Genomic DNA, 22,422 nt, shown 5'->3' on the forward strand with positions numbered 1-22,422 from the left:
TAAAATTGTGTCGTTTTCAGCAGATAACACAAATACTAACTTCGGGGGAGCAAAAGGAGAGGGACTAATAACGTATACCACAAACTTAAAAACAAAACAAAGAGGAAAGTAATTGGTGTGGGTTGTGTAGCACACATACTACATAATGCTGTACAGACAGCTGCTGACTGTTTACCAGTGGGACAAAATTTGTCAACATTTCCACATTTACACAATTTCGAGGTCTAGGGGTTCATTTCCCTTTCCTTCATCCTCTTTCTACTTTTCTGTTCCTAGTGCTGATCTGCTATGGCACTAAAATCGTCCTCCAGTGGCTTAAGGAGGGAAAGCTGGTGATCAACAAGATCTCCCAGCTAGGTCCAATGGACCCGTCGACCAACAGCAGGTGTGGTCCTCCAGACATTCTGGGGGTTGTGTGTGAATGAAGTAGCCACCAAAACGTTAAAATTTGGTGTTCACTTAAATCGGCTACAACTTGCCATTTAACAGAGGTCAAATGACTTTATTGTCAAACGCCTGGCATTAGAAAACAACAACATTTACACAGTGTGTGTTCAAACACTTATGGAATTCTGAAGTGGAATATAAAAATATATTGGGACACAGTCCTTAATGAGACAATAAGACATGAGTGACTGCGAGCCTGTTAACATAGCAAAGTGTAGTAGTATACATAAGTAATTTTGAAGTGAACATTAAATGAGGTGAAGGAACTGTTTAGAATGGATACCACAAGTCTTAGGGAGAGCATTGACAAGATTAATAGAAAATTAGAAGATCTACAAAAGGAGAATAATACCGGGTGGACTAGACAAAATGCCACCGCCTAACCAAAAATCTAGCAACCTCCGCATGCTATAGGAGTGGTCTTTCTACCATCAACGGATGATAGTAATATGCGGTAGGATAAAAACATAAAATGCTTACTGCCAAAGCAATAGTAATATGCGGTACGATAAAAACATAAAAGCTTACCTCATTCTTGTAAATGCTGGAAATGGTGGCCTTCTGCATTCAAACAAGCTTCACATCTTTTGAGCACATTTCCTGACACTTTTTGAAGTTCATTTTCACTAATGTTCTGCACTTCTTGTTGGATATTTTCCTTAAGTTCATTCAAAGTGTGAGGGTTGTTTCTGTATGCTACTCTCTTTAATGTCCCCCACAAATAAAAATCACAAGGAGTTAAATCGGAGGACCTGGGGGACCACAAACCACGACTCACAATGCAATCGCCGAAAACATTAGAGATTGCTTGCATTGAAACATGTGCAGTAAGTGCCATCACATTGCCCTGAACAAATTATGTGTGTTCTTTTTCTTCATCTGTGAGCTATGCGAAGAAAGGCTGCATATAACGTTTAGAATTTATAATGTCCTCAAAAAAGAAAGGGCCTATTATTCTCCTTCCTGATATGGCACACCACACACCTATTTTTTCATCATGTAGCGGCAATTCTAAGTTGTTATGGGGATTTTCAGTGCTCCAACATCTATTGTTCTGACTATTTACATAACCACCGAGGTGGGACCAGGCCTCATCACTGAAAAAAACCAACGTCGGGTTTACTAAGCCATCATGGACTGATTGATGGTACCAATTACAAAAATGAATCCCAGCTGCATCGGCAGGAGCCAAAAGCTGGTGCACTACATGGGTTTGGTATGGTTTTAACTTTAATAGTTTAGTGGCAAGTTGAAGAGATGTTTTAGACACCCCTACTTGTTGTGTTAAATGGCGCAAAGATTTGTGAGGGCTTTGCTCTAACCAAAAGCCTATTTCGTCCAATTTCTCCTGTTTTAATACACGTTTATTCACACGAAGCTTCTTATTTTGTACAGACCCTGTCTCTTTGAACTTCTTTACTAGTCGGTATAATGTTATTTTACCCGGCACAGGGGAATCGGGAAATTGACAACAGCAGTTACAGTGACACCTCCATGAAGACTATTTTTGCGAAAGTATTACAAATAAAAGTGCGTTGTTCTGTACTGTACCTCATGACACAACTTAAACACTCGGCACTCAGCACAAAGCTGAAAATTGCTTTCTGCAATATTTTGTTGCGCGGAATCTGGTAGTCCGAGAATATTCTCTCAATTGTTGCACACATCTGAGTAAATTGGCGGATTCATTATTACTTAAATCCAAACACCCCATCTTCAACTGTTTGGAAAAAATTTAAGGCAATCGAAGGCAAAGGATATGAACCTATCACTCATCTTCGAGATAATATGGCTTCATAATAACGAACAACCAAAAAAAGGCCGAACTTCTAAATTCATATTACACCCAAAAATCAAATAATGTTTCTACTTGGCCGAAATATCTGACAAAGGAAGAGCAATATTTTACATGTAATTACGAACTTATTTTCCATCATAATGATATTGCTGAATCTCCAATCACTATTGATGAACTACAATTGGCCCTCTCGGACTTACACAATTCTGCTACGGGTGAAGATGAAATCCACAATAGTATGCTAATAAATACTTCACTTGGCTTCAGAGAAGAAATCCTTAAATTATTTAATGACATTTGGAAAACAGGATTTTATCCTAAAAATTGGAAAAATTCAATAATAATCCCAATCCTGAAACCTTATAAAGATAAATTGGACCCCAAAGCATACCGACCAATCTCAGCAACCTCTTGTCTTTCGAAATTATTAGAACGTATTATACAATGAAGACTAACTTGGAGAATCGAAAATTTCAAACTACTTAGTCAATTTCAATTTGGTTTTAGACCATCAAGTGGCACAACCGAAGCATTATTATATATGACTCAAGATATATATTCTGGATTCATTAATGGCAAAACTACTATAGCCATTATGATAGACTTTGAAAGTGCTTTTGACACTGAATAATTTGAATAATTTCAAGGAAAAATTGTTCCAGGGCTGGGTATCGACCCCGGGACCCTTCGCTTAGCGACGATCGCTCTTCCAACTGAGCTACCCCAGGAACTATACACGACACCGTCACAATTTTTCCTTTGTATCCACACGACTCAAGTGAGCTGACAAGATGCCAGAACTTAACTATGAGTGCACATAAGTACTTGTGTGACTTAAATTGTGGCTTTCTGTTCACATACCTCCAGTAACGAATGTATTACACAAATCTGGCTTTCAGGTAGTAGCTCTCTGTACAGGAAGCTACTACCTGAAAGCCAGATTTGTATAATGCTTTTGACACTGTTCATCATAAATCCATACAATTGCAATGCATGACAATTGAACTCAAAGGCAGAATACTGAAATTCTTACATTTTTTCCTTACTGAAAGAACAATCCAAAGCTCCGTAAACAATCATTTATCGTCTTCTCAAAGGATCACCAGTGGTACACCGCAAGGATCTGTACTTAGTCCAACCCTCTTCAATATCATGTTACATAGCCTACCTGATGTCATTCCTTCCGACGTCAAAATATGTATTTATGTTGATGATGTTTCAATATGGGCTACCAATAAAGACCCAGACAAAGCTTTAAAATCTATTCAAATAGCCATAAATAATATAATCTCTTGGGCAAGTAAATGGAAATTATCTATATCACACTCAAAAACCGAATACACTGTATTTACAAGAAAATAACTTATAGTCTGAAAAACTATAAACCTCCAATTTTCATCAACAATATGCAAATCCCATATAATCCAACCCCAAAAGTTCTCGGCATTATTTTTGATGAAAAGCTTCTATGGCACGCACATATCAATCATATTATTACACAATGTGTGCCTAGACTTAATCTTTTAAAAATTGTTGCAAATAAAAAATGGGGATCTGATATCATAACAATGTGAACGTTTTATATAGCTTATATAAGATCCAAATTATTATATGGGTGTGAAGTTTGGGGTGGTACAACAAAGACTCACCTGAAAAAAATTACTACATTCCAAAATGCTGCATTAAAACTGAGTTTGGGAGTGCCTAAAACCACCTCAACATGTGCAATAGAAATTGAATGTAATGTCCAACTTGTTTAGTTATATATACGTGAGAAAATTCTTAAAATTCACCTTAAATTTCAGTCTTCATCAAGACGTTATACGTTTTTTCAAATAATGGATCACAACTTCAGCAAGTTTTATAATATACAAATGGAAGATGTGCCTTTAAATGTAACTTGTTTAACGATGGAACAAAATTTAGTTGTCAATGAAACACCACCATGGATGTGGAAAAGGCTAAAGTGTTATATTAGTATCCCTGGCGATTATACTAAGAATGATGCACCACATTTCTCTTATATTAATATTGTATTATATAATTTCTGTAACTATAATTTTAATTCTATTTCCTATTTTATTTTATTTTATATTCTCTTATAGGCCTATTAATATTATATCTGAACTGCGACCGAACACGAGCACTGCTCATTTGGTCTCAAATTTTGTTAATACTACTGTATCTCCTTTGTTATTGTTTGTATTATTTTATTTCTATTTCTCTTGTTTCTTTGTAATTATATTCTTTATTCTGTATATTTAAATTTAAATAAATAAAATAAATAAACATGTTTTAAAATCTAGCTCCATGGAACTAATCTGTAACAAATATGAAAATTGTCTTCATATCTATACTGATGGATCACGGAATACTGATGATGGACTTTCAGGTGCAGGGTATTATATCCCAAAATATAACGAGAAATATTATATACCATGTTCATCTCCCTCTAGTCTCGAAACAGAACTACTGACCATAGAGGCAGCTCTTTTACATGTCTCTTCCTTATCTGATATACTTATATGCATTTTTAGTGGCTCAATGGGAGCTATTCTAAATATCATGAAATATACTCCAACTTCCTATGCACAAATTACAAGCTCTATACAGAAAATATTAAATAAACTAAATCTTCAAAAAGAAATAGTATTCCAATGGATACCTAGTCATTGCGGCATTACTGGAAATGAGATTGCTGATAATACTGCCAAACAGGCAACATCTTTGGGGCCCAAACCAATGTAAATAATTTCTTTAACCTGTGCATATTCTGCAGTTAATTCTCATTTAACAAACTTATGGATCGAATTATGGCTTTCTTCTAATAAAGGCAAAGTTCTTCAAAATATTCGATCGAAACCTAATGATTTACAAATGTTCCACAATATTCCCAGACACATACAAACTTTCTAAGCATGAGCCAGGACAGGCCATATTATCACTCAGAAGTATCTTCACCGCTTTAATATTGTTGACTCTAGTAGTTGTTCCTGGTGCAACAATAACGAACAAGATTTGGAACATATCCTCTTAAAATGCCCTGTCACAAATCACAGGTGCTCGTGTAAAGGGGGTTCAGTCAGATTGTAAGATATGTAAACTTCTCTCCTTTGGTACTGAATAAAACCCCTTTGTCACAAAATACGGAGTACTGTAACTGCATCATGGATGGAAGAATGATTTAACCCCTTTAACACAAGAAAAAAGTAATTGTGAAGAGTTGAAATCTGTACTTGTCCCAGTTTAGCAAAATCATACTTAACCCCCTTTACACAAGCACCCGCGAAATATCCCTAAAACTAGTGTAAAATCTGCAATTCCTGTAACCTTGGACAATTCTCTCCAATATATACTGAAGACACCTCATCTTTGGAATGTGGCGCTGAAATATACAACCAACATCGTGCTTTTTACCCAATATTTGTAAGAAGAGGAAATTCATAGTGAAACATAGTGGAACACGTGTTGTCAGCAAATAGCTGGATACACTACGAAGATAGAATTATTACTGAGCAACAGGAACCGTAAAAAAAATTATGAATTATTGCTAGATTTCTGTTAATCATTCAATTAGATCTTGCGAACTAATTAATATGTAATTTGCACGGGCTCTACTCCGAGAATAACAGGCCATAAACCCGGGAGCAGGTAGTGGCACTCCAGCAACTAGTTTTCTGCAGCTTCGGTGACGTTTCATCTCATCCACCCAGTATGTTAAAAAGGAAGGTGAAATACTTAGAAAAAGGAAGAACAATCTAATCTTTTTTTGGGATAGAAGAATATGAAAAAGAACAGTCTTGGGACACATACAAAGTGTTAGTGAATGTGTGTTGAAAGTGGTTAGGAATTGATATTGGAAATGGACAAATGAAGGAAGCATATAGGTTGGGGAAGGGTAATAATAGACCCATTTTGGTCAGACCGGCGAACCTGATAATCAAGGAGAAGATTATGGGCAGTAAGAAAGCATTAAAAGACTTGAATATTAGTATCGAGTAAGATTTTGAATACGAGGTGAGATGCAGAAGAAAGGTGTTAGTGCCCTTTATGAAAGCAGCTAGGAGTAATGGGCATTACACAAGATTAGTTAAGGATAAATTGAAAATTAATAGTGAAGTATTCGATGTTGAATTTTGTCCGGAAAGCATGAGTGAGTCAGAAAATTATGAGAATTTAAATGAAAGGAAAAGGGCAGAGATAAAAGAGAAAGTGAGAGCTATTGTAAATAAAAACTCAATGAAAAGAAAGGGTGAAGGATACATGAGATTGGGAAGGAAGAATGTCTGCAGAAATCAGCAAAGTCAACCAATTCAAATCAAGTGACAATGAACTAACAGGCATCTATATCAACAGGAAAAAAGAGAGTGGGAGTAGGAAGGAACAAAGCAAAGAAGAATAGACATCTAGGGGCCATATTCATAGACATTCTTAGCATGGGCTTCCAGTGGATGATCAGCGAACTAACGTTTTTCGTATTCATAAACCATGTTAGCGACATGATATGATATGAATCCTGTACAAGTAATCAGGCGATAGCCGGGGCTAGTTTAGCACGTTCGTAGCATGGGCTAGCGAAATGTGATTAGTAATGATGTCACCCCAAGGCCACATCAGGAGTGCAAGGAAGCAGAGGAGATAGCAGAGTCTCCTATGATGTCAGCTTGAAGATGGAAGTTAGCAGGGGAATAAGCATGAATCAATGAAATAAGATAGTGGGGAATGAGGAAGGGCGGAGGAAACAAGGGGAAGTACAGAGAATCCAGTAAGTAGTGTGAAACAAGGGGGCAATAGAGAAGAAAAAACAGTATATAATCTGAGGAAATGTTGTATCAGTGATGGTAAAAAATAGCAGGGATATTTATATGGTGGAGAGACGGAGTTGAATAGATACACTTTCTTAAGCTTTCAGAATTGTTTTTATAAATACAGTGGACCCTAAGATTAAAGTTCTAAACCAAATTAAGCCAGTGTTCCTATGGAATGGACGCTAAATATGTTATCAATATGCTAAGGACAATAATATTCAGTTTTTCCTGCAACAAGTCTTCTATATTTAAATAAGTTCAAAAGGAAATGAATTAATTTGCAAGAAAAAATTAGTTCGTTAATTACAGAGAAAGGACGGAGTGAAGTAGAATGTGAATCTATTCGTAATGTTTGTTGTTAGGAGTAGATAAGAATAAGAATAGCGTAGTAAGATAATAAGTAATATAAATTAGGAGTGATAAGTGAAAGTGAAGGGACATGAAATATATAAGCAAGAACATACATTTCGGTCACTATACATCAAAGTATCAAGTATGTAACAGTGTAGGCTAAGTAAGGGACTGCTGGCCCGAATACAGAAAATGTGAAGGGTCAGCAGGACCGAATATGTTGAATGAAATAGATATAGGCTATATCATATCACATATTGGGACACACTAAGACTAGGTAGGTGGTTTTCATTATGCCTGCTATAAAGAGAATAAATTATATATATCCGGGTCTAAAACAGTATATCTTATCTTCAGAATTTCAAAATAATTTCGAAACATCACTGTTGTTTCTTACATTCTTGCATAATCAGGTTGATTTGTTTAACTTTGTAATGAAAGACCTTGAACATGATGGTATTCGAGAAGCAGATGTACAGTGCAAAATAAAAGATCTGATCATGAATACAGATAATAGAAAGACAAGCAATTTCCACACATTGGAAAACAAAAAACTTTTCACTTAGAAGCTGAAGATAGAATTAGTGAGCAAAGTTTTGAGTCTATTTTTACGATACATTCATAGAATATGTAAAGAAATGGAGTTACCTAACTTGCTTGGCACAGACTTCTCTAAAGAAGCCTTACACATGGAAGTTTATGACAGACAAGAAATTTGATTGTTCCGTTAATGAAAATACGTTATTTAATGAAAATGGATATGTTATGCTTTATGTGGATAGTAGAAAGGTGTATTTTTTCATTTTCCAGATATGTAAAGTTTATGCCATCTCTCAGTTACATTTCATCACAAAACAACGCAACACAAATTAGATGTCAGTCCTTCATGTGGTATGTACCGAGATCGAAGTTTCAATTTCCATAGGAACTAACGTGTAAAAGAATAAGAGCTTAATTCTACAGATGAAGAAAACCAAAGGACGCATCACTTTTTCTTCAACAATTGCGTACCCTACGAATAGTAAGACTAGAGTATTAAGCATGTTGTTTTATTACCATTAAGTACGAGAAAAATTCGTACCGGCACCAGGAATCGAACCCAGGACCTCTCAGCTGTGCGCGCTGAGTGCTCTTAACCAACTGAGCCATGCCGGGACACGATCCACGATGCCGGCCGAACTCCTCTCATAGTATTATGTTACGGCCTTACTACCTGCATTTAAGACGATACACGTCATATATATATATGAGAAAAATTCGTACTGGCACCGGGAATCGAACCCAGGACCTCTCAGATGTGTGCGCTGAGTGCTCTTAACCAACTGAGCCATGCCAGGACACGATCCACGGCGAATTGTTCTCGTACTTAATGGTAATAAAACAGACTAGTTCACACTAGTCATGTAATATGCAATGAGGTGGGTAAGACCTCATTCATATTCGATACATATATAATGTTAACAGTTTTCAGAAACTGTTGTTGAATATGGCCATAAAGTCATATAATATGCGCTCTTGTATATATATGACTTGTATCGTCTTAAATGCAGGTAGTAAGACCGTAACATAATACTACGAGAGGAGTTCGGCCGGCGTCGTGGATCGTGTCCCGGCATGGCTCAGTTGGTTAAGAGCACTCAGCGCGCACAGCTGAGAGGTCCTGGGTTCGATTCCCGGTGCCGGTACGAATTTTTCTCGTACTTAATGGTAATAAAACAAACTGACTAGTTCACACTAGTCATGTAATATGCAATGAGGTGGGCGAAACCTCATTCATATTCGATACATGTTGTTTTACTTTTCAGCACTCAAAATACTTTCCACAGAATAACCTAGGAATATTCACCTGTTGTACAAATTAATGAATGGATGTACGCTGTCATAGTGTCCACATCAGCTGTCATGAACGAGTGAATCACCATTTAAGTGCAAAATACGACTGTTAATTATGACGAAATACAAGCTCCATCGACAATAATATCCATCGCCAGTGAAACTAAAAATGTGCAGAAATTTACACCTCCATTAGCACTAAAAATAGTTTCTTACTTGTGCAGTCCAGGTCACCAAGCACCCACTGTTCAGAAATTGGCACTTGGATCTCCAACAATGGTATTTAAATTACATGTCTCATCAGCATGTGCCGTTATGGAGGTGATACATCCATTCATTACTATGTACAGCACGTGAATAGTTTTAGGTTATTCTATGGAAAGTATTGGGGGGTGGGGCACTTCCATACAGGGGCAGCAGCATTTCTCTAAAGTTAGAGCCCATTTTAGTTTTAGGTATGTGTGTGTATTAATCGAAAATTAGGGGCTAGAAAATATTGAGAATAGGACGCATGTTTATATGACATTTTTTTTCGATTAATACATACACAACTAAACTGGGCCCTGCCCTTAGAGAAATGCTGCTGCCCCTGTACGGAAGCGCGCCCCGCAATTGTTAAAGAAAAAAATGGTGCATCCTTTGGTCTAGTTCTTCTGTAGAATTACCAATAAGAGAAATTCCGAATAAATTTCAGAATATGGTTACCTCCTTCCCCTCTTCTCCAAAATTTCAACCTTGTGCACACAAAATAAATTGTTGGAAACGAAAAGTGTCTTTTCGTAAGCGTGATGAAGCGCATTCGACAAACACAGACAAATCTGCTCTTTTTTGTATTTTAAGATAAATTGTTGACAGTGTGTATGCCTAAATCATAAAATTCCAATAGCCCTAAAATAATTTACAAACATAGCAGTGTGCAAGAGTAACTTACCATATTAATGAATATCGGTAACGTTACAGTACATTTTGATTAACAACACACACTAACTCGATATAATATGTTAAACCTTACCTTTAAAAGATTAAGTAGGAAGGGGCTTGCAGCACATAATACTATTTTATGAGCTGGAAAGCTACGTCCTCCAGCTGCCAAAGTGACATCAACTAGATCACCGTGGCAGCGTAGTAACTGAACAGCAGAAACCAAGGAAGTTCCAAATTCGCCCCACGTCAAACTGTACAGCTGATTACTGCCCATTTCTTGCTTGTGATCACGAACGCAGAATTAATTCCACTGTACAAAAGGTATTTATATCACTTATGGATCTGAATTTCGTAAAATTTCTTGAACAAAATAGGCTAAATGATGTACATATTTTACATATACCGGTATATAAACCCACACTGAATTAGAGGTTATTTCCAACGAAATGCAGCTGTTCCTCCACTTTCACTTGTTCTACACCATCACCTCTCTATACAAGCCTCTTGCTTTAGATTAGATGAAGGAATAGCAACCTTTCCTTGAAAATTATCGAATTAATATCATAATGATATAGGCCTAATTTCTCATTTCTTTTTCAACAAAGTCTTACCTATAGGCTACTTCTGGAGATAACAATTGAAATTGACTACACATTATGTTACTTACTCACCTTTCGAAGCCTTATACCCTTATATCACTCTTCTCTATTCTTTCCGTTCTGGTTTTTCAAAAAGTAAACATCCCAAGATAAAACAAAGTTTTGTTCAATTCACTTTCACTCACGAACTAACCATCTGTCAATTAGGTTAAAATTAAAATGTATATATATGGTGATTATAATTGTACATTATACTTTATTTACAAACTTCAGCACAGAACAGAAAACTTACTTTACTCAATCCAATTAACCAATTAAAACGAGTACAATAAATATCATAACAGAAATGACGATAACCTGAAAGTTTCTTGCAACCGGATCCGCTGGTTTGCGCTCGGTTTCGCTACCAAACACAAAACAATCACAACTGTACATGCTACCAATACTATAACAAAAGTTCCCTATTCAAAATCAGTTCGGATATATTACATGTATATTCTCATTCATTACTTTCGCTGATTTAAACACAGGAAAATAAGAGCACTTTATACTATATTCTACAATTTAAACATACAACTTCCAATATTTCAAGGCAGGTACATCGAATTTCACACATTATTTAGTCTTTAGGAAACAATAATAAAGCTTCTTCACTAGCGTTTAATAGTAATTACCTCGAGTTTCAATTTCAATAATGGAAACTGAAAAATACATTTTGATTAGTACAACTAAATTTTACTAATGAACACGGTAAATTAATACAATAGGCACTGTGACAAGTGCCATCGTGGTTCTTTCGAAATCGAAAATATGTTAAATTATTGTTGTGGATATGATTTATATTGTTGTAGAAATTCCACGACTGATAATTTCGATAAAGAATGCTGCTGTCGATTATTGTCACTGCTGATAGCATTACTTTGTGTACTTTGCGCTTGAACTTCTGCCAATTTGTTGTCTGTTTGTAGTTCTTGCACTTGTCGCAGTTGTTCGAGTGCTTCATCATACGTTGGTAGTCCTGATACAATTGTATAACTTGGCAGAGACTCTACGTCACCACCCGAAGCGCCACCAGTCTCCATTGAGTTTCCGCGGGACTCCAAAACTATAAAAAGAACAAACATATTTTATTTCAATAGCAGTCATTGCATTATTAGCAACATTAAAATACACATTCAGTGTTTATAACTTAAAATAAAAATTACTTTCTTATATTATGTTATTTGCTCATTCTTTAGGTAGGCTTACTGTTCATTTCTTTAGTCAACTGTCCGAAGACAGATCTGAACCTCATTAGTGACACAAAGAAATAGTGGCAAAGCTAAGGTATATTATATGCTGTAGAAGTAGACTGAAAAAATGTGATTAATTTATATATTTTTATACAGCCGATGTTTCTCGGCTTTCTATAATTTTTTTTTGTGACACAGACCCCACAAGATGATGACCACTCATTTTCACCCCCAAATAGAATACAGGTATAACCACGGCCGTGGTATAACAATATAACTTATGTGTCTCAGAGCACCCTGTTACCCAAAGATATTTCTTATACCATGACAATTGAAAAACTCTATTTTCTCTTCTTCCATCTGCTATTTTAATTTGTATTGTAAATGTGGTATCGATCTCCTATCTTTGTATGCATATTTTGTTTCATACGTCCAACTTGAAAACTGTTTCTCTCTTAATTCTACAAATAATGACCTCAATATTCTCTCATTATGAGCCATTTTACATAAAAATAATATGTAAGACACACGTAAGGCTAGCCTCGTTTCATACGGATATGTAGCGAATCGATACCTCCTCCCCGGTCCCCCCTCAAGCTTACAAGGTCGTAGTCATAGCTTTAGAGGCTTCTACCACAAGCCTCACACTAAATTCCGCATCTTGAAATGACTGCCAAAAGTGAACTTGATATATGGAAGGATTGGAGTGAAACCAAGTTTTACGATACATCGTTATTACGAACTTGTAGGCCTACTGTTACTAGGTTCAATAACTCAATTTTTTTGGGTAAGCTAAGCCTCAAAATTCTCTTAAAAGCTTCGCCACTGCCAATAAGACATCACTCATGAGGTAACTAAACCAGGAAATAATGGGGTCGAGTAGCCAATTCCTTTCCCCCTCAATTGCATATTGCTGACTAATTACATACTACACTAATCAGACCACGAGTTATAATAATAAGCAATACATTTTTAAAGATAACGAGAAACAACACGACTGAAGCAACAAAAAAATATCAATCTTTCAACATTCAATTAAGGCATGCGCGATGTTGAAGAGAAAAAGAATAAGGATATACAGTAAAACAAGACTTTGGTAAATAAATGTATCAAAACATGCAATATTATCACAATCGATAAACATGTCATTTCAAATAAATGGAAAAACACTACTTAGTAAATTAAACACAAATGAGCAAACAGTAATTTTCAGATTCAGAACGAGACTCTAAATGAATTAAAAGTTGAAGCAAGCAACAAGAAACAGAGGCTTTCCACAAGCGCTTCAGAACTGTATAATTAGAACATAGGTCTACCCCATGTACACAGTCGAAAAGAAAAATGTGTTACAATGAAAATGATTAGTTGTGCATTTGAATTAGTTCTCAAAATGTTTCGGGTATCGACATACATGATCAACAGCCTTTTCGGCATTTTAAAGACATAAATGTGAAAGTAATTGGAAAAGTAGACCTTCTCATATTTAATATGAATAATTGTCAATATCACTTAGAGTGAAAGGAACCATTTTTTTTTTTTTTTTTTTTTTTTTTTTTCACTTTTAAAAGTTTTATATAATATATATTTCACTATCTTTATAATTATTTGATGCTGAAAGTGACCAGAAAGAGGAAAAGAAATTGGCTGGGTCTCTGGTTGAGAAGAAACTGTCTTCTGAAGGATGCACTGGAAGGAATGGTGAACGGGAGAAGAGTACGGGGCAGAAGAAGATATCAGATGATAGGCGACAGTAAGATATATGGCTCATATGCGGAGACAAAGAGGAAGGCAGGAAATAGGAAAGACTGGAGAATGCTGGGTTTGCAGTGAAAGACCTGCCCTTGGGCAGAACACTATGAATGAATGACTGAATAATTATTTTTCCAGACAATTGAGCCAATGCGGCATTAATATTTCTATATATGCATATGGTAAAAACGTGAAAAAAGTGTCGACAGAATTCAAGATCTGTATACGTTATTATGATTATTACAAACAATATTTTCCATTGTATTGCAAAGTAGGCCTAGACTATAGCTGATGCAAGTTAGGTCTACAAATTCATAACTATTGATGTTGATGCATATGAAAAGCAAAACGATGGAAGAATATTTTCACTTTTAAACATAGGTACAGTTACCCTTAAAAGGAATGAGACGACTCTTGGTCGTCGGAAGTTAAAGTTCTACAGCGCGGTTCACTCGATATCGACGTAACAATAAATACCATGACATATACAACAAGAATTGTTACAAGGACCACAACAAGGACAAGGACCAGAATAAGAATCACGAAGAAGATAGCCATTTAAGGCCACGATTTCACAACATAGCTCGAGTCACAAAATATCATTGCTTCTGTGTACCGAATGGCAAACGCCTGCTATGGGATCTACATTCTGGACTGCTGCTATCATTGTCTTGTCTCGGTAGCTCACATAGTAGCGTGTCGGTTCCACTATATAACCGAAACGTCTCGTGTTCGATCCCAGGTAAAACTTTTTTTTATTGAGGTGTAATTAATTTCTTCAGAGTTTCTCGACTGTCTAATTTGTCGAAAAATATGGAATAATTTATGCCCAATTTCTGGGTCTTACAAGTGGGCTGAACCTCGTAAAAAAAAATCTTACTTGGAAGTTAAAAGTATTCTTCCTCAAACAACAATCATAAGAAACAAAATGAGACCTGTTAACTTAAAATCTTGTTCACATGCCATCAGCTTCTATTACAGCTCTAAGTCAATCCGGCATGGATGTCACGAGATTGTGGAATAGGTTCTGATCCCCGGCGAGATCTTCCCAGGTGTCGACAACTTGATTCCACAATTCGTCTCGATTTCGAGGGCGTCGGTGGGCATAGGTGGCTATTCTGTAGTGACATAAACATAGATTATCTCTCGGAACTTTTCCGTAAAAGTAAATTAAATTCACTCCTTGAAACTGACAACCTTAGTCGTAGTGTAATTTTCCCACAGCATAGAAGCTGAAGTAGCACAGCCATTGATAAAAGTTTTGTACACAGAATTAGACTGAATTCCTATTCGACAAAATCTATAATCAATGGCTTGCCTGAACATGATAAACAAATCCTAAGTGTTTCCAATGTCACTGAACAATTTCAAAATATTAATTTAAAAACTAAAAAATGGTCGTAAATGCTGTATCTAGTGATTATTTACATTTATGTCTACAAAATGAATCTTGGAAAAACGTATATGATACTGGCACTACTGATATTAAGAGTAAATGTATTGTATCTTTCACTTAATTTCAGAATCACTTCAGTGAATGTTCTCCACTCAATGTTGTGAAAAAATTCAAAAGTAAAAAAATGTAGATAACGCAGGGACTTAAAAACCTCATGTATTAAAAAGAAGAATCTCTATGTAATGAGCTGCAATGTAATGATCCTCATGTTCTTAAATATTACAAGAAGTACAGTGTAATTCATCAAAAATTATGAAAGAGGGAAATAGAATACATTTGAATAGAAAAGTATAAAATTCAGATAATGCAATTAAAGCTATTCGGAATATTATTAAAGTTAAACTTGTAGATATTCTAAGAAAGAAAATATGTTTTCATTAAAACAAGTGATTATAAAGTAGAGGATTCCAAATCTATTGCAAATTCTTTTAACGTCTTATAGTATATGGTACAGAAATATTATTGACAACTTAAACATTAAAGATTTTGCAAAAGATACTGCAATTGGCTACTTAACAGTTGCATTTTATAATTAGTATTAATATATGTAATTAGTCAATAACTGCAACATTGCTTTTTCATTCAATCATAACATGAATAAAATTGAATGCACATTAAATTAAACACTATTGGAAACACGTAGATAAAATAGTTAAACTCAACTGAAGGGGTGAGAATGAAATAATCCAAAGCCACACTTTTAACAAAAAGTGTTTTGTGCGCGAGCATTTCTTACACATATTGGAAAGCTACTAATAAAATATTGTAATATTTAGAATTAGAATTAGAATTAGCCACGAAATCCCATGAAGGGCAAGGGCCTCCTGACTATGCAGGGTGGCTTGTCAAACAGTTCCCGGTTAGCCACTCCGGGAATGATGGTCACTTTTTTAATGTCATAGCTGAAGGGTCCACTGTTCACTAGTCACTGTTTAGGTTGCAAGTCACTTTGTGATTAGTTTCCATTGTTGTCGGTCTTTCGCTGTTCATGACCATAGATGGCCGAATCTTGCTCTAAGTTCGTCTGCCCATCTTGTCTTCTGTCTTCCAGCGTCCCGTTTGCCAATCCTTGAGTCCCATGTCGTAAGTATGTGTGTCCGCAAATGACATAGCCTAAGGACTCTAAACCTTCGTAAAAGTTTGTCTGTGTGGCTTAGGAATATTTTTTTAATTTCATTTCAATTGTTAGTTTTAATATATATGCATTTACATTGTGTATGTGTGTGTATATAAATGCATTCACTAGATTAACGTTTATAATATTATAACTTGTAATTTTGTATTGTCTGTGATCATTAACACTTAATCTCAGGACTTTGTAAAACTCTATTTCAACGTTACTTAGCTATTTCAACATTATTTAGACAAAGAAAAAATCGTTGATGTACAGTAGACTAAGAATCGAACTCGCTCTCTTCTACACAACAGGCAGGAGTTTAAGCGTTTGAGCTATTGAAACGACACGAACGTTTTCCTTTCTGTGCGGAGTGTCGATCTAGTCATAAAGGTCCATTGTCGATTTAACTACACGATTTGCGTATATATTTATATTTTATTTACGTAATATTATCATATTTTTTGCAGTATTTGAAGTGAATTTCGGAACGATGCTAGTAACAAACTAAATAGCCTGCATTTAAGTAACTCAATATTCGTTATCTTGTGTATCAGTGCTCTGGTCTCCGATCATGCGCAGTGTCTTACATCTGAGATTTAGGAATATTCAATCGTCTCATCCTTTTCCAGGGAAACTGTACATACATAAATGACTGGAAAGTAATTTTTAGGTCACCGGCATAGTTAATGAAGTAGTGCGTTTGCCTGATGATTCGGAACTGCGCTCGAACGTCACGGTTCGATTGCGGTTTGTTGATTACCTGGTTGGATTTTTCCGAGGTTTTCCCCGATAGAAAAATGAATATAATGTAATCATAATTGAAGAGTCTACTGCAAAAGGGAGAATGTCGAATGTATTGCATTTTGCAGGAAATGCAATTTAAACTTTGACATTCCCACTCTTGTGTGATATACCAATTCGTCAACACGATATAGATATGGAATTATCACATTCTACTCCCTTTGATCTATAGTACTGAATCTTCATCTCATTTTTCACAAATTTACGGCATTCCCTCTTTTTGCAGTGGACTCTTCATATGCCAAATCCTCAGGTTCATCTCGCCAAATACCAACTCGCTATCATAAATTTCGTCTACGCTAAATAATTGTTGAATAACCAGTAAAATTAAAGTAATACCACAGTCTAATATATACAGTCACGGAGCTCAATACGTAGTAAATATGTATCCATAGATAGTTTCTAACCACTAGGATCACTAATATCGTGAAAATTTCGTGATTTTTTGTTTTACACTTATACACAATCTCAAATTGCAATAATTTTATACATTGCATTGTATTTGAAACATTCATGGCGACATAAAGCCGCTGCTGCTGCTAATAATAATAATGACAATAATAATAATAATAATAATAATAATAATAATAATAATAATAATAATAATAATAATAATAATAATAATAATAATAATACTCTTTATAAATCAGTCTTATTATTACTTAACTCAGTTTTATACAAAATCCAGTCATCAATAATATTACGAATCGCTAAAGAGAATAATAAAATTCCCAAATAATTTGCCTCTCTAGTCTTTTACAACTAATATTTTCAAAACTAATATATTTTACTTTAATAGTATTTTAAAAAGTATCTTTTTTCGTTTTTAATCAAGAGATGAAGACTTTTCGTAGGAACAGCCATTTTTCGCGAAAATTCGCAACAAATTTACTGTCATAAATCAGCCTCAGCTATGATAAAACTTGCATACTAAGGCATTCGTAAAGAAATGTCAACATAGTTACTGTTTCACACTAATTTTTTTAGGTTACTTTTGACATTACATACTTCAAATAATAGTCTCCTGCCATGTCAATAATACCTTGCCAAATTCTTGGAAGACGCCGACTCCATCTGCAGCAGCATTTTATCTGGATATCTCTCTCACTTATCATTCTCAAGCTTTTTGGATGTCAACTCTTGATTGAAAGCGAATGCTTCGCTTCTACTCAACTTGTAATAGTTCAGTATGGTAAAGTAGCCACATTCAATTAGTAGGCTAGCGGTGTCAAAGAGGACGGAAGCTTTGTAGTTTCAATAATTTTAATTATGTCGCTGTCCATTGTCGTCGTCAAGTCTTTTGAAGGCCGCTCCATTGTCGTCGCCAAGTCTTTTGAAGGCCGCTCCAATACTCCACGCGGAGTTGAAAATTTTAGCAGTGTGTCTTGTTCTAGTTCACAGTGAAAATTAATTATATTACAGTTCAGTGTATAATAAAAATGTGGAGGCCGTGGGAAGCGAGTGAAGTGTCGGAACCGATATCCATGAACGTCAATAACGACGATGGTAATAATAATAATAATAATAATAATAATAATAATAAAAATAATAATAATAATAATAATAATAATAATAATAATAATAATAATAATAATAATATATCAGAGTTAAATAACAATTCAAATTCAAAAGCTAGACCAAAATTATGTAAGCAGTGTCAAACGTTTGTGTGCAATGCTCACACGTATGTTCTGAAAAACAATTTAGGTCAAGGAAAAATTTCGGAGACATCTAAAATTCTTAAATTAAATAGAAATACTGTAAGTAAAATTGTAAAAAAGGGACCTAAGTCACCTAAAAAGCGTGGACACAAAGTCACAAAATTTAATAGAGTAGATGGTTTTACGTGTGATTACATTCGCCGTGAAATATATAGTTCTTACAATAAGGGCCAATCCTTAACAATAAAAGAATTATTACAAAAAGTCAAACTTTCCGGTTTTCCTTATGGAGAAACATTTAATTATTTCTTTAAATAATTAATTTAAAATAAATAATCTAAATAATATAAATAATCTTCAAATTAACTCATGCTTTGAGCAATTAAGCCTAGCCCATATCCATGTTATATTAATATATAGCAGTAACAAACAAGACGTGACAACGTCGCATTTTCATTTTATTATCGGTGCATGCAATAAAGACCTACAAATCTTAAAAGGAATGCCGCTGCCTAATAATTAAACGAGGCAACTTTAGGACTTCTCTCCCACAGACTTCTTGTAATGCCCTAAAGCACTGAATTGGATGTTTTTCTTTTGCAACTATGAAGCACCTTTGTTCGTACCTTTAGGACTGTATTGTTTACTACAAATCGGAAACTGTATTTACAAAATATGGCTACTTCGAGACTTTCAATATTGCAAATCGAAACAATCGCTGCTCTATTACGTAGTACAAGATTTCAATCGTCACCGCTAACAAGAGCACTGATGTACAGCATTGTTGCAATTACTTATCGAATGCCCTAGTACTTCTTGTTGTATCTCGTCACATTTTGCGTTTATCGCTAATAAAAGTAAACCCGACCCTGTATACACACATTATTTTATCAGTCCTATTGATGAAAGGTAAGGTAAGGTAAAGGTACCCCCTGTAACATGCTATGAAGGCACGGAGGTAGCGCCCCATGCTTTCCATGACCTCGGCACTAGAATGAGGTGGTGTGGTCGGCACCACGCTCTGACCGCCTTTTAGCCCGGGAAAGACCCGGTACTCAATTTTATAGGAGGCTGAGTGAACCTCGGAGCCGTTCTGAAAGTTTGGCAACGAGAAAAAATCCTATCACCACCTGGGATCGAACCCCGGACCTTCCAGTCCGTAGCCAGCCGCTATACCAACTGAGCTATTTAAATGGACGTCATGTATCCCATTTCTTGTAAACACTTTGACGAAACCGCGTTACTTCTACGGTGTAGTTTTATGTTCACTTCCAGGTTCGCAAGTTAAGCTTATCAGAATTTGACACTACAATTTTATGCACAAGCTCAAATACGTTCCAAATGAAGTTTTGTAATGATTAATTAGTGTTAATATAGACTTACACAATACACGAGCACTTAATATATTACAATATTTATTAAGATACATTTTATTGATTAGACTTGAGTTGGTAACGTTTAGGTTAGCTCACAGAACAATTTATGTAAACAATTCTCTGTTGTGGTTATTATTGTTCATGACGGAGAAAAATGCGCTCCAGCGCCGGAGATCGAACCCAGGACGCCAAAAAAGGGAAAAACCAAAGGAGAAATATTCGATTCGGTGCTGTGACTTGAGCTTCGGCATAGTTCAGTGGTAGAGCACCCAGTGCGAAGAACTGGGAGTCCTGGGTTCGATCCCCGACGCCGGAGCGAATTTTTCTCCGTTATTAACAAATTACAGAGTAATGTTTAGAATTCATTAGCTAGAAATACCCGTTAATATACCTTTCAGTGCACTCAAATTGATTTAAGAACGACTGATATGAAATGACATTGCTCAAATTCACTAGGCTTTTTACCAAAATGAATTATTATTCAACATATAATTATTAACGAAATAAACTTTATTATTTCGTTAATAGTGATCCAAGATAGAAGCAATAATTATTTTTTGTGACATTGTATAAACATGATGTAAAATGTAAATACATGCATTTGCTAATTTTCTCTCACTTCTTACGAGAAATATCAGGATTATGGCGCGTTTTTTTCTTCATGTCCCACAGACTCCTATTTTCAAACACGAAACTGATCAAACTTTCAACAATCATTGCAGCAGTTCTAACGAATTCGGATGAAAATTAAACTATAGTTTGAACGGCAAACTGGTTCTGACGCACTGCGGCAACTGGCGAAGAATGCGCACGCACTGTAATCGCTGCTATTAGGTTGCCCGCAGTTGTTTTTTCTGACGTATACGTCAGAATATTCATCCACTGTAACAATAGCCTCAAGCCCTGCCTGGTAAAAATATCTGAAGTTTAAACTTGAGAAAAACGCAGAATTTTGTGTATACTCGAAAATTTTGTTTTTAGCACGAATTTATTGGAAATTAATGTTTTTAAGATAAATGTTTATTTTTTTTTAAGAAATTTGGAACTAAAGTGCCCAAAAGATGTATATTTAAAATCACATAAATATGTGCGTTCATTAATACAATACGTTTTGGTGAAGCTAAGTTCCCTGTCCACTGTACTGCTTGCAAGCATTGTAAATTATTGAAATATCTCTTTGCATAGGGCAGTGATGTCAAAGAAAGAGCGATAAACGACATTCGATTCCTTCGCGTACTTACGTGCTGGAGTGGAATTCCGTAAACACAGAAATGAGCAAGACGCAGGGGCGGACAAAGTGAAAATGATCTGGTGTCCAGATGTAATAATTCGTTACACATTTGTTTATATATTTTTATTAAATGCAATTATCTGATAGCTGAATAATTTATATATGCTTTACAATAGTCAGCGAAGGTTAGTTTTGTAGCCTATTATAACCTAATACTGATTTAGTAACTTAAAAATAGCATAACATAATGATTTCTGAATATTCTTGGTTATTACAATTACTATCTTCTGTAATAGCGAAAATGGGGAAAATTAGCATTTCAAAATGAAGTTTTACCAGAATCGTTCCTACGATTTCTGTCCGGTACCAGCCTTGTAATGTTTAGTACTATGTTATTTGAACTAGCAAGTCGAAGCGTAGCACGCATACTGTTATCAGATAATATGACCCTCGGTCTTTGCTTCGTTAGCTTCATCAATGAAAGAAATTGTTCACATGCATATGTGCTACCGAAAATTGTCATAATTTGAGCTGAAAATTTACGGACCATAGGATACAGTTCAGGTCTCAAACATTTGTAAAAGATAAGGAGGTCCTGATTACTATAAGTATGTTTTAATAACGTTGTATTCCCAATATCAATTATTTCTAGCTGCAATTCTTGATGTACAGTTGCTATGTTTGCAGCAAGAGATCGATAGAAAAGTTCTAGTTTAGGTTTAATTATTTCCAAGTCCTGAAATCATCTGTCGAAGTCCATTGTAAGATCTTCCAATATACTGCAATATTTGTCTGTATCAATTGTTTCAATCAGTGACTGAATATGCTGAAAGTGAAAGAAGTTGCGTTGTGACATTTGAGAAAGCTTCAACTTGAAGCTGTTAACTATGTCTGCCATATTGTAAATTAGAAGGTTTTTACCTTGCAGGTTTAAATTTAAATTATTAAGGTGTTCAAATATGTCAACTAAAAAGGCAAGATCCTTTATCCAGTTTGGGTCAGAAAATTCAGGCAATTCTTTGTTCTCATTCAGCATAAA

At 35.3% G+C, this 22,422-nt stretch overlaps 1 protein-coding gene across 3 annotated transcripts in view; it reads right to left on the reverse strand.

The window, feature by feature from the left end:
* The window catches only part of LOC138705815 (transcription activator GAGA-like), a 334,341-nt gene that overhangs the window by 148,225 nt on the left and 163,694 nt on the right, over positions 1–22,422 (reverse strand). For all 3 annotated transcript variants that reach the window (XM_069834475.1, XM_069834476.1, XM_069834477.1), the window contains exons 2-3: positions 10,833–11,865; positions 10,250–10,471 (exon numbers count right to left, since the gene is read on the reverse strand). In XM_069834475.1, the coding sequence (XP_069690576.1) occupies positions 10,250–10,435 (186 nt within the window). In that variant the 5' untranslated portion in view covers positions 10,436–10,471; positions 10,833–11,865. The remainder of the gene's footprint in view (positions 1–10,249; positions 10,472–10,832; positions 11,866–22,422) is intronic.

Source organism: Periplaneta americana, chromosome 9 (genome assembly GCF_040183065.1).
Source record: "Periplaneta americana isolate PAMFEO1 chromosome 9, P.americana_PAMFEO1_priV1, whole genome shotgun sequence".
NCBI lineage: Eukaryota > Metazoa > Arthropoda > Insecta > Blattodea > Blattidae > Periplaneta > Periplaneta americana.